The sequence below is a fragment of the Lycorma delicatula genome, chromosome 3 (genome assembly GCF_047948215.1).
Source record: "Lycorma delicatula isolate Av1 chromosome 3, ASM4794821v1, whole genome shotgun sequence".
Classification (NCBI taxonomy): Eukaryota; Metazoa; Arthropoda; class Insecta; order Hemiptera; family Fulgoridae; genus Lycorma; species Lycorma delicatula.
Window position 1 is genome coordinate 138832836 of NC_134457.1, and position 12481 is coordinate 138845316.

Here is a 12481-nt window from a genome sequence, read left to right on the forward strand (position 1 = left end):
TTAACTAGTGAAGTCAAACATTATCCTTCAATCATTAAATCTGCACACATGTAACAAAAATTATCTGGATTATTTGCACACTTCCTTGACATATTTATTCACTAACATAATACAGTAATTTTAAATCACAAAATAGAATGAAACCATACTAGATGCAAATATAGTAAATGTTTAAACAATGCTGTTGTGTTAATTTTTTCAGAAGATAACTCTATGCTAACATGTCAGAACCTACAGTAAATGAATCATTATGCATATGCAACTGTTTCATATGTAAAAAATCAGTTAAATTATTGTTTATCCCCAAAATTTAAGTTTAAATATAAGTTATCCCCAAAAAAAATGTAGAATTCCACAAAAGCAATACTTCAGAAATGTTATCACATAAAAAATTATGGAAAAATTCTGAATGCAGCATAAAAGGCTGCGTTAGGAACATAAGAAAATTTCCAAAAACTGGATTATTTTTTAAGTTATGTACATTTTTCATGAAGCATTTTTTATTTCCAAAAATAATTTTTTTTATTTTCTTCTATTTCAATAATTAGTTTACGTTTATTTAATTTAATTTTTCCATTGTTTTTTCCTTTAGTTCAACAGTAGACACAAGATCCACTACAGAACTTAAACAGTGAGTGAAACTTATATAGGGAACAAACTGATTAAATGGCTGCTGCTATGACAAATCAAAGATGAAACCTTCTGTCTGACAACTATGAGTGATGTCTGACAACTCTAAGGGTGTGTACCTTTGATTACTAATTTTATTTGATACCTTGTGGATTAAGTCTAAATTCATAATGTCTTTAGCTGTTGAGCAGTAAATTCTACCTACAAACTATCATACAACCTTACCATTTCTTCTTTTAACTGTATACTTTCACTTTTTAGAGTTTCTAAGAAATTATTTCCCTCAGAAATCTTCATATCTCCAATATTATATCATCAAAGTAACTGAATCTACTAATTGACTATACTAATCTTATATCACAGCTGCAAATGTATTAACATACGAGAGTTTTTTTTTTTCAAGGTCCGATCGGTCGCGAAATAAAACCTTGCGCAAAAATTGGATTAACCTTTGCGCAAATGTGTTGTGCAGCATCTCTAGTGTGGCCTTCAATCACGCCGCGTCACTTCATTTAGGTCTGAACACGCAGCTAGCACGTAAACATGTCTACAACAATAGCATCTCCCGCCGAGTATGAAGTGCATGCAGTAATTAGATTTCTTCAGGCTGATGGGTGTAATGCAGCTGAAATTCATCAATGAATTAATGTGTATGGTGAAACTTCAATGAGTGACAGCAAAGTGCGACAATGGTGCAGGAACTTTAAAGCGGGACTTACAGATGTTCATGATGCAGGCGGTCAGGGAAGGAAGCGAGCGTCAACCGATGATCTCATTGAGCGAGTGATGAGGCAATTCCAGAAAATCGTCGGTTCACAATTTCTGTATTGAGTGATTCGTTTCCTGAAATTTCAAGGTCAGCTCTCTAAACCATTGTGAGTGAGAGTCTTCAGTACCACAAACTGTGTGCGAGAGGGATTCCCAAGATGCTGTCCGACCATCACAAAACAATGATAATGGACCCCTCCCTAACATTTCTCCAGTGCTACCAAAATGAAGGAGAAGATTTTGAACAAAATTGTCACAGGGGACGAGACATAGGTCCATTTCGAATCTGAAGAAACAAAAGAACAATCCAAACAGTGGATGCATTCTCATTCTCCCAGTAAACCAAAGAAGTTCAAGCAAACCTTCTCCAACAGAAAGTGTATGGCTCTGTGTTCTCGGACCAGAATGGAGTTCTCTTGGTGGAATTCATGGAACGTGGCACAACCATTACTGCAGCCTCATACTGCGTGACTCTTCAACGTCTACGAAGGGCAATTCAGAATAAGCGGAGAGGAATGTTGTCATCAGGCTTTGTCGTTCTTCATGACAATGCTTGGCTGCACACTGCAGCTGTAACAAAGAAGCTCGTGCAGCGTTTTTGTTGGGAAGTGCTTGATCACCCACCATACAGCCCGAACTTGGCTCCATCCGATTTTCACTTCTTTGCTCACATGAAACGCTGGCTACGAGGACAACATTTTGGCACAGAAATCGAGCTGCAGACCAGTGTAGAAACATGGCTGAAAACACAGGCGGCTTCGTTCTATGACGAGGGTCTTGGAAATTTGGTACCACGCTATGACAATGTCTAAATCGGAGTGGCGACTATGTAGAGAAATAGGGTAACTATGTAAGTACTTGTTACAAATAAAATTTTGTTTGTTTTCACTGTAGTTTTAATTTCGTGACCAATCGGACCTTGAAAAAAAAATAACCCTTGTATATTAATCATTTAATCACATTGAATGATGTAATGCATTCTACACAAATGTTTCTAAAAGGCACAGAGACTAATAACACTTAAGTTCAAGTGATCAGGGAATTGTAAAAGTAAATGAAACTAGTCCTGGCAGGTCCAACCTGATCATTTCAAGGTTAGGAAGAAGTTTTTTTGTATTATGTATTTTTTCCTTTCTTTTTTAAATATTACTTATAAAAAGACATTTCAAACTCAGTTGTCTATAGTATAGCTATTCTATAAACATATTGTTAGAACAATCAGGCTATATATAACAGATCCTAAACAAAGAATAAAATACATGCTTTTTAATACAATTAAGTGTGTTGTACACAATTCTTACAACTGCATCATCACAATGTTTTGTGGAAAGAACTTATATGATTAAAAGAAGTTATTGAGAATTTGATATTAAAACAGGTGGCATTGTGGTTATTTAGAAGGAATTTCTTTGACTCTAAAATGACATTAGTTATGTAAACTGATAATTTCAGCATATCTGCAAAACAATTGCAGATGTTTGAAGAAAAAATGCTTTAATAAAAAAAAAGTGTGATTTCATTCATTTGCCTGACACCTCTGAGGAAAGAGTTGAATAAAAAAAGACTGAATACTTCTTGTAGAGTCTAACACAATTCTGTCAAGGAGTATTAACATTTACATACAGTGTTCATATGTTTTATATATGTGTTTCTTATATTATAAAGCTAATATAATATATTATACTTATATTATTATAATATTTTACTATAATATTACATTATATTATATTTGTTTCTTATATTATAAGCCTGCAATGGTTGTGTTTTTTTTTATAATTGATTTTTATATAATTTTTAGTGCTCTTTCTGAAAACACCTTCATTTTTTTCCATCATGTCAGGATTTTTCACAAATCACAAATTTTAAAATTTTTGAAAATTGCAAAAATGTGATACAATGAAATGAAACGTTTTCTTAATAATAAATTAATATAATACATTCACTTTTCTGGCTTATACTATGCATTATTATAGCTGTGGTGTGAAGAGGTGGGTGAGGGTTGTCATTGACCCCTTAATTTCTATTGAAAATTGCCACAAAATAAGACTAATTTCTATTATAGTGCATTTTTAAATTAATTTATTTTTATTTATTTAATTAATCTTTATGAGGTACACAATGCCTTTGGAAACCCCTCTTCGCCTACCTGTAATGATAAAGTATGTAAAATACTTACAATTTTATTTCATGAGTCGACGTTTCTTTGGACGGCTTATACTCTACTTAGCGCTTTTCCTTCTATGTACTCTATCGGGTTCATCTTGGTGTAACATCCAGCAATGGTCTGCCATTACCATAGTAGTTCATGTTCCTTGATACCTTCTTTCCATTTCTTTCATGTCCTGATGAAATCTCTCACCCATCTCTTCACTAATGGCACCCAGATTTTCAGGAAAATAGTCCACATGTGAATTTAGGAAGTGAACCTTCAATCTCATGGAACAGCCTAAATTTTTGTACTTCTGCAGCATGTTCTCAACAATTGATTTGAAGTTTGGATCCTTCTTATTGCCCAGAAACTTGGTTACTATGTCTTTAAAGGCTCCCCAGGTTTCTTTTTCTGCAAATTCCGTTTGTTTCTCAAAATTACCACCTTTGAGAAGTTTTCTAATGTTAGAACCAGTAAAGACACGCTGTTTGGTGGTTTATAAGACTGCAAATTTGTTACAGATGTATTTAAAACATTTACCTTCTTTTGGTAAGGCTTTGACAAATTGCTTCATCAAGTCTAACTTGATATTCAGAGATGGAAGAAGAACTTTATTTGGATCTATGAGAGTTTTGCAGAGCACATTTTTGGTTTCAGGTTCTAATGAAGCTCTTTTTGGCCAATCTTTCCTTATTCATTGATTCTCACTTTCTCTGCTATCACATTCACACAAAAAACAAGTACTATTTGTGTATCCCCCTTTCTGTCCTAGGAGCATCAATATTATTTTGAAATTGCCGCACATAATCCACTTATGATTGCCATATTTAATTTCATTGAGAATGAATTCCAAATTATCTTAACCCTCTTTTAAATGGATAGAATGTCTAACGGGTACTGACAAATACATATTCCCATTGTGAAGGACAACTCTGAGGCTTCTTTTGGACAAATCTATGAACAGTCTCCAATCAGTACTTTCATATGAAATGTTAAATCAAGTCAAAAGTCCACGTACAATGTGCAGAAGATTAATTCTCCTTCTTCCAAAAAATACAGAAGAAGATCCTTTTCTCCGAACCAGACCAGGTGGTGCCAGTTGCTAGCAGCTTTTCTTTTTAAGCCTCGAACCAAGCAATTCTGAATTTTGTTTGGTCAGATTTAAGTCTCAAACCAAATCACTTAGTTCAGACTGTAAATTAAGCTCTGGTGCACAGCATCTCCAGGTTTGTACTCCTCGATGTTATCTTCATTTAAATTACTTGTGAAACCGTGTATTTTAGGTAAATTTTCTGGTGGAATTGACATTGGTATATCTGGACCATGAGGAACCAGACATTAAAGCAGATGGCATATTTGGATATACGATTCTTTTTTTATTCTTCAAATTGAAACCTGTGAACACCAGTCGAACAAAAGTAACAATCATTAGTATGATTTCATAGCTCTCACCACAACACTGAAACTCAAAATCCGAACGCTTCTTGTTCATCCTATGACCACCGTCTAAGTCTTTCAACACATGTGTAGCAAACATAGTAGGTGTCCAAGTTTTGTCTTCTATTTTTACTCCAAGATACGTGAGGTACACTTGTCGAATGAAACTTGTTATATTTATTTTTTGCCTTTCCACCAGTAACTTGCCACAAATGTAAAAAAAAGAATCTGAAAATTTTTGTAGCCTCTTGAAACCATGTTGCAAATGGAAAGTTTGCTTTATGGCCAGAAAATATATTTTCCACTGACAAAAACGCGTTGATCACGGAGGATGGAAAAAACTCAATTTACACACACTGATGGTTGAAACAACACTGATAGTAGTTGCACGGTGCATGAGTGGTGCAGATAGCTGCCAATAAATATGTTACATCTTGCCCAAAGGCCATTCAATAAACAGTATTAATCGAATAATTTGAGGCTAATGAAGAATGTGATAATAAAATAACAAAAAGAAAGAAAAAGAATATATATAGTAAGAGATGGAAAAGAAAAAACGAAGAAAAATAATGAGAAAATAAAAAAAGGACAGGAAAACATAATAAATACTTAGTAATAATGCGACAAGACAGAAAGAATTATTAAAAGATAAAAAACAAGAAAAGAGCAAGAGGCACTCATTTTACAAAAGCTGAATCAGGAATAACAAGGTACACGTAAGAAAAACTATTACAATTTATTTATTACAAATCACTTAAGCTGCATCATGTTGTGAACAATAAAAAAGAAAAGAAACAAGAGAAATAGGATTTTAAATAAAAAGATTGAGAAGAAATCGTAATTAAATAATAAACATTGCACTTAAATAATCTGCTGACCATTAAAACTAAATGCTGCTGTCGTCAAGTAAAATAGGTAAGAGAAGTATTTTCCCCACTGCATACACTAGAGTGAACAAAGTAGAATAAATATTACCCAGATTTCTATTTTTATTTTTGAACAGACTCACCCATCTAATAAATAAAGTAATTGTAAACAAAAAGAAAAACTAAAAGTATGTATGTTATGTTACAGCACTAGCTTAAATATATATTCAATAGCAAAATCCATTAATTGTAGAAACTCTAAAATAAAATCCCACTCAAATTGCACAAATAAAATATTAAAAAAATTACTAAATTAAAAATAAACCTTTAGCTATACAGTGAATAATTTCATTTTTCTTAAACCTAATAAATCAGTTACATTTCAACCTGGCGGGAAAAATTAGCTTAAGAGGCAATTTATCTCCATTATTTTTTACTTCTCATGTGAAACATGGTATTACTCGAAAGGTTGTTGAACAATTAACGGGTTAGTATGTAAGGGTATACTTCCTCAGCCAGAGAAGGATGAAAACTACGAAAAGTAAGCAAAAATGACAATTAAATAATGTAATGATTTTTTGAATTATTTATTTTAATGATTAATAATTGAAGATTATTAATAACAGGAAATTATTTTTTTTAAATTAAACGTGAAAAACCTTCCTTTCTTATTAACATTGTTTGTGGCTTTAATAAAAAATATATTTTAAAATAATATAACAAGAGGTTTTCTATTAAAATTTTTATTAAGAAAACAAGGTTTTTTCAATTATTATTTCAAAGTATGACCCGAAAAATTAAGATTGTGGCGGATCTTGTCACGCTACAGTATGTATTCTAATTTAACTATATTTCAACTTGGAAATTTGCTTTATATTAAAAAATAACTGATTAAGGAAAAATAGAGTATTTGTACAAAAGTTATGTAATTTCATTTCCCAAAGGGTATAAATTTACTATGAAAAACACAACGCAATTTTTCTTTATTTTATTCTCTTCTTAATCAGTAATGTTGGTTGACCTTTTAGATTGGAATAAGTCAGCTGACGTGTTAAGCTGACTGTGAGCATTCTTTTGGTTGGTTGTGGTTTCCCGCTTTGTATTCATGGTATATTTTCAGCTTGTGTTAGTTCAACTTTACATTGCTCGTGTTTAATTATGCCTTGTGAGCCTAATAATTCGGATGAAAGAGAGCAACACAGTGAGGTAAATACAGACCCAATCGTTTATGAGCGTACGCAAACTGATAGACTGAACAGGAGGTTATTGTGTTCATTTTTGGATAATTTAAATCGTAATGATTCGTTATTTAAAAATCTGTTAAGTAATGGCAATGTAAACAATTCAGATAACTCTTCCGATCAGTTTAATTAGAAACGCTCGATAACCGAAGAATCTGGTGTATTGAAGATTTCCGTTGTGAAGATGGCATTGATGGCTGATGATTTATTTGCAGAAAATGTATTGGATGAACCTGATGAACTGGAACAAGTACAGGAGGGCGATGCAATCGAAGACCAAGACTATGATATGAACTACGATAACAACGACGGTATGTTTTTGTATGAAATGTTAGATGAGAACTATTGTATATTATGTTATTCTGCTTGTGCCTTTTGTTGCAGTTCAGATTATTAACAGGTTGAGTAACATTTAAGTTGGTTTTGATTACTGAACAGATTACAGTTTTGTTTATTGAAATAATGGATAAATAAGAACAGAGGTTTGGTAAACGCTTGAATTAATGTTCACTATTAATAAGTTGTCATATCATGTAATTGCCCGAAATTTTGCTGTTGAAATACAGTTCTCAATGAAAAAAAAACCATAAAAATTCTTGTTATTTAAAATAACAGTCATTTCAGTTCTTTGAAGAATATTCTGTTCTGAATAATTTTTGTGTAGAACTGTGTAAATATTGTACTGTAGAATTCATTAATAATTATGTGGTTAGGATTTTATGATGATTTTTAATCAACTGACAGGATATCTTTATTACAGAATAACTCTATTCACAAAATAAGCTTGAAACTTGTATGTGGGAATAATATTAACTTCAATTTGCTTTTCAAAAACAGTTACAAAAATAACAATAAGTAAACAAAATTTTAAGGATAATCAAAACTAGTTGTTTGCCAGAGTTGAGATTAAAAATGTCTCATTAGTTAAATACCCGTTTTCAAAAATAATTGTAGTTTAAAATAATCTATCTAGAATAACTTATTAATATACAATGAAGTAATATAACTTATATCTCCTAATAACACAATTTAATTGAACAACAAAAGAACTGAATTCAAGTTCAATAAACAAAAAACAATTAAATTTCAATGTAAAAATAAATTACAAGAAATAAATATTAAAAATTAAAAAAACATGACTGCCAAGAAAAAACAAAAAAAAAACTTTGCTCTTTAATACAGGATAATTACTAATAAAGGTTAATTAAAGAGCATGCAAGCAACAATTTTGTGTTCAAATTTTTTTAATTTATTAAATATATATATATATTATTTATATTGTAAATATAAATACATATACATTTTATATGGCTTTGACGGCATGTAAAATGTCGTCAAAGCCATATAAAATATGGCTATCCACTGAATAACCTTGTGGTGGCCCTGCTGTTTTTTGTGTTAGAGAAGAGCTGTTGGGTCCGGAAGCTGGTCTCTGGCGAAGTCAGGGAGTTGCGGCTTGTCCATTGAAGGCCGACCAGGCTTTCCCTCAGAGGCAGTTGAGCCCCCACTACAGTGTGGCAGTGGTGGTCCCAGAGCCCTGCAGTGTCGGTTGTCCCTGGCCAAGGTGGTTCTCCACAAGTGATCCCACTTTTGGCTGGCTATTGCTGCTGAGTCTGCCAGCCAGGGTGATTGAAGCCCGGCTAGCTGGAACGGGAAGGTAGCGTCCATGCCCAGCGGCTCCCTCAGCGAGCTGGCCAGGCCTGCTGCTCTGGCAGGGGATGTTGGCATCTGCCAGGAGATCCCACGTTGAGCCAGCCAGCGAACTTGTGTCTTCTTCCATCTTCTTCTTGGTCTTCTCCTGGTGGTCGTCAATGATGAATTGAAAATTCACTCTCGTGCACGCTCTTTTATTGGAGCCTGAGAGTGATGGGGCCGCAGTGCCGCTATGGTGGGAAAACTGCATGGTGGTAGTGATGCTTGTATCAGTACGTCCATATACTGTACGCCAGCTCACATGGAGTTGCTACAGTGTTCATCCGCCGATATTAAATTAGGCATATATCTGGTAACAATATATAAAAAGCCTATGATACTCCCGGTAATGTAAGGATTCCAATAAAGGGTCATACATCTAAATCAGTTCAGCCATTTAGCTGTTACAGTGGTACATACATACACCCTAAGTACATTACACTACTCCTTTTTGGGCAGTCGTGTAAAAAATAAGAATTAATATAATTACCCTACTTATTTAAGAGCATCATACATATTACACATAAAATAACATAATATGTATATACTCACACACACACATATACACACACATTACATTATATCATTTATTAATAATTGACCAAAATATGACAAAAAATCCATAAAAAATAAAAAAAATCTTTTTCTATACAGCAGTCCTCAATTGGCAATTGCTCACAGGCATTTATGCTTGCATCCACACTAACCCCCCCCAAAAAATAATCCTAGCTAATGCTATTAAAGCCTTAATTAGTATTTAATCCAACATTGTTGAAGATAACACACTTGAGCACCAGCGTAAATAAACAACAAAACCAGTCAAAACATACCAACATTCTGGACGCATCAGTAGAGACCAGAGTCTATGTGAGTTCAAAATGTTAACTTATGTTGATTTATGCTTGCAGTGCATAAATCTTATATTATCTTTTAGTAATTTCAACTAGCTACTTTTAGGATCTCATTTTTAAGATTCTCCTATTTCAATGACTGTATTGAAGAATGAAATACAGTTGTTTTACTAAATACAGTACTAGGTAAAGATTAACTTAATATTTTGCACTTTACATTCACTGTTGACTTTTCACAAATTGGTTGAAAAATAAGACTTTCATTTTTGAAATTTTAACGCATCATATGTTACTTTTTATATATTTGTTTACTTATTTACCCTACGTTCCCTTTATTTTGTCAACTTTTTCTTCATATTTACTTTCCCATTCTGTATCATTCATAACTATCCCAAGCAACCGTTTGCCACATACCTTCCTCACCTCATTTAATAATCCTACCATTACTACAACTTCCTCTATTATTAATTACCACTCTATAATAATTCTTCTCATTCATCTTATTTTCTAATTTTGAGGTCAATTCATTTCAATTTCTTTCAACTATAATTTTTGCAATTTCCTCATCAATTCATACACCATTTCTCTTGTCTTTCCTAGCCACCATGATATTCACCTTGAATCTCATCATACTTCTTGTAGACACTCATATTTTCTTTATTGTTGCTTCATTCCTTCATGTTTCAACACCATATAACTGTACCAGTAACAGTTGCATAATACTTAAAGTTTATAATTATTGGCAGTTTTTAGAAAGGTGGAAATTTTACTGGAAACAGCTTTCCAAGTTTATATTTTGTTACAATTTTTGTTAGCAATATTAGGAAACAAATGTATAATTAATAGAAGAATAAATATTTCAATGTTTAGATGTTGGATAACGGAATTTATTTTTATGAAAATCTATTAAGTTGTAGAAATGTTATATTTACAGGCAAATTTAGTAACTGATTGTATTTTATTGAAGACTAAAACCCAGGTTATGTATTTAAGTTATAACAGTTCTAATTATCATTAAAATCTTTCATTCCTTAAATATTTAGTTATTTATTCATCTTTTAAATCATATTAATGAAATTATTGAATACTAAGTTGTCATTTCCTCAATTTAGCAAAATTACACTACATCCTGACTCTCATAGGGGAAAACTTTCTCACCCACCCACCTTGTGACAATCCTGCTCAACCACCATCCCCTTCATTGCCAACCCTGATGGACTTTACCAGAGGTTGTCTTTTAGATCCTCTAAACTTAATAACACAACATATTTATCAGGATGTCATCAATGCAGGTGCCTCAGTAAGCATTTCCATCAGTGTATATTTACACAACCTATTATTACCTTTGTACCTTATTACCTCTTATTACCTTAGTACCTATTATTACCTCTTCCAATCATGACTACCTACCATAACTTACAGCCTTCAACTAAAAAATTAACCGGTTCACGGAAGTGTGATCCCTGCAACTTCTTTAATACAGTAGGTTTCTAAAAAAATCTTATATCTACAATCACTCAGACTATGCACTCAGATCATTATTTGATTGAGCCTTTAAACACCAAAAATACTGTCAACAAAGCATGTGCTGATAGCAACAATGACAATTTTGTCCTACAATTCAATTTACTCAAAGTCCTGTTGATTTACTTAAAAATATTGAGAAACAGATTCACTAATTTAATAAGCTTATAATGAAAACATACCCTTTCTCTCTCTCTGCTCTGGTCTGCTTTTAGGAGCGAGGTCAATACCTTCACACTCTCACACTATAGCTCCATCACAAAGTTATCCACATATCCATTCTCATCCTAATAGCAAATATTTCAGCTAATCAGGGCTTAGTGCTAAAACTCCTATCTTTGGGAAGTAAGCGCCCAAGTGGGCCCCTAGCTACCTGGATTACTACTCTGTCTATACATCTATTACAGCATCAAACCCCTTCAGTCCTCCTTCGCAGGGCTAAGCAACAAGGAAGCCAGCAACTATGTTATATTCCCTTTTGGCTTTCTATTTAAGTTTGAGGTCAACCCATAGTTGATCCTCGCAAGCTCTAGTTACTTTGGTCAGCTTCATACTTGCATATTTCTTACATCAGGAAAAATACCATGTGTGTAACAGCCATTGAATGATTCAGTCCACCTGACCTGCGATAAATGGAAACTTTGGTCGTCTATTTCTTTTATGCTTCCAGAGGTAAGTTGGCCTATCTTCTTAGCGTCATAATGTAATTGGTGCTGAGTTGCAAGGATATCCATGGGCTTACTACCAGAAATAACAAGGGCCGTCTTTCAAGAGACAGTCCTATAGGCACTAATTATAGATAACAATAGGAGATGCTGGGCTCTCAGCAAAATATTGCTATAACATTTTTACCTTATTCAATGAAGTGTCCAGACAGATGCAGCATACAGCATTATAGCATCGTGTACACCCTTACGAAGAGCACACATGGTTCTGAATTTATGCCCCCAATCAATCCGAACACCAAAAAAAGCAGAACTATATGCTTTTAATATGCTGTCTTTTTGACAGCATATTGAAAGTGCACCTTGAATCAAAGATTCTCATCAAGGATAACACCTAGATATTTCTGCAGAGGGATATACCTAATTCGATGACCTGCCATTGATAAAAAAGATCGTTTTATAACGGCTAGTTTGTCCTTGAGTAACATCATTGTTTCTCTGGGGTAAACACAATCTTATGTTACAAACTCCATAACTCAAGTACCTTGCAAACCTGGGCTCCCTGAATTTGATCTCTTTCCACAAATCTCCTTTTCTTTTACACAAATCTCTCGGCAAAAGCCCGTCTTCCACATGCACAATGACACTGCATCTGGGT

General features: G+C 33.4%; 1 protein-coding gene across 2 annotated transcripts in view; it reads left to right on the forward strand.

Moving 5' to 3' along the window:
- The first annotated feature begins 6262 nt into the window (after nucleotides 1-6262).
- Nucleotides 6263-12481, forward strand: part of LOC142322043 (uncharacterized) — a 36544-nt gene continuing 30325 nt past the window's right edge. Inside the window, exon 1 of one of the 2 annotated variants that reach the window (XM_075360654.1) lies at nucleotides 6263-6391. In XM_075360654.1, coding sequence (XP_075216769.1) covers nucleotides 6376-6391 — 16 coding nt within the window. In that variant the 5' untranslated portion in view covers nucleotides 6263-6375. Of the gene's footprint in view, nucleotides 6392-6880; nucleotides 7403-12481 lie in introns of those variants that run through there. The other variant, XM_075360653.1, reaches the window with a different exon arrangement.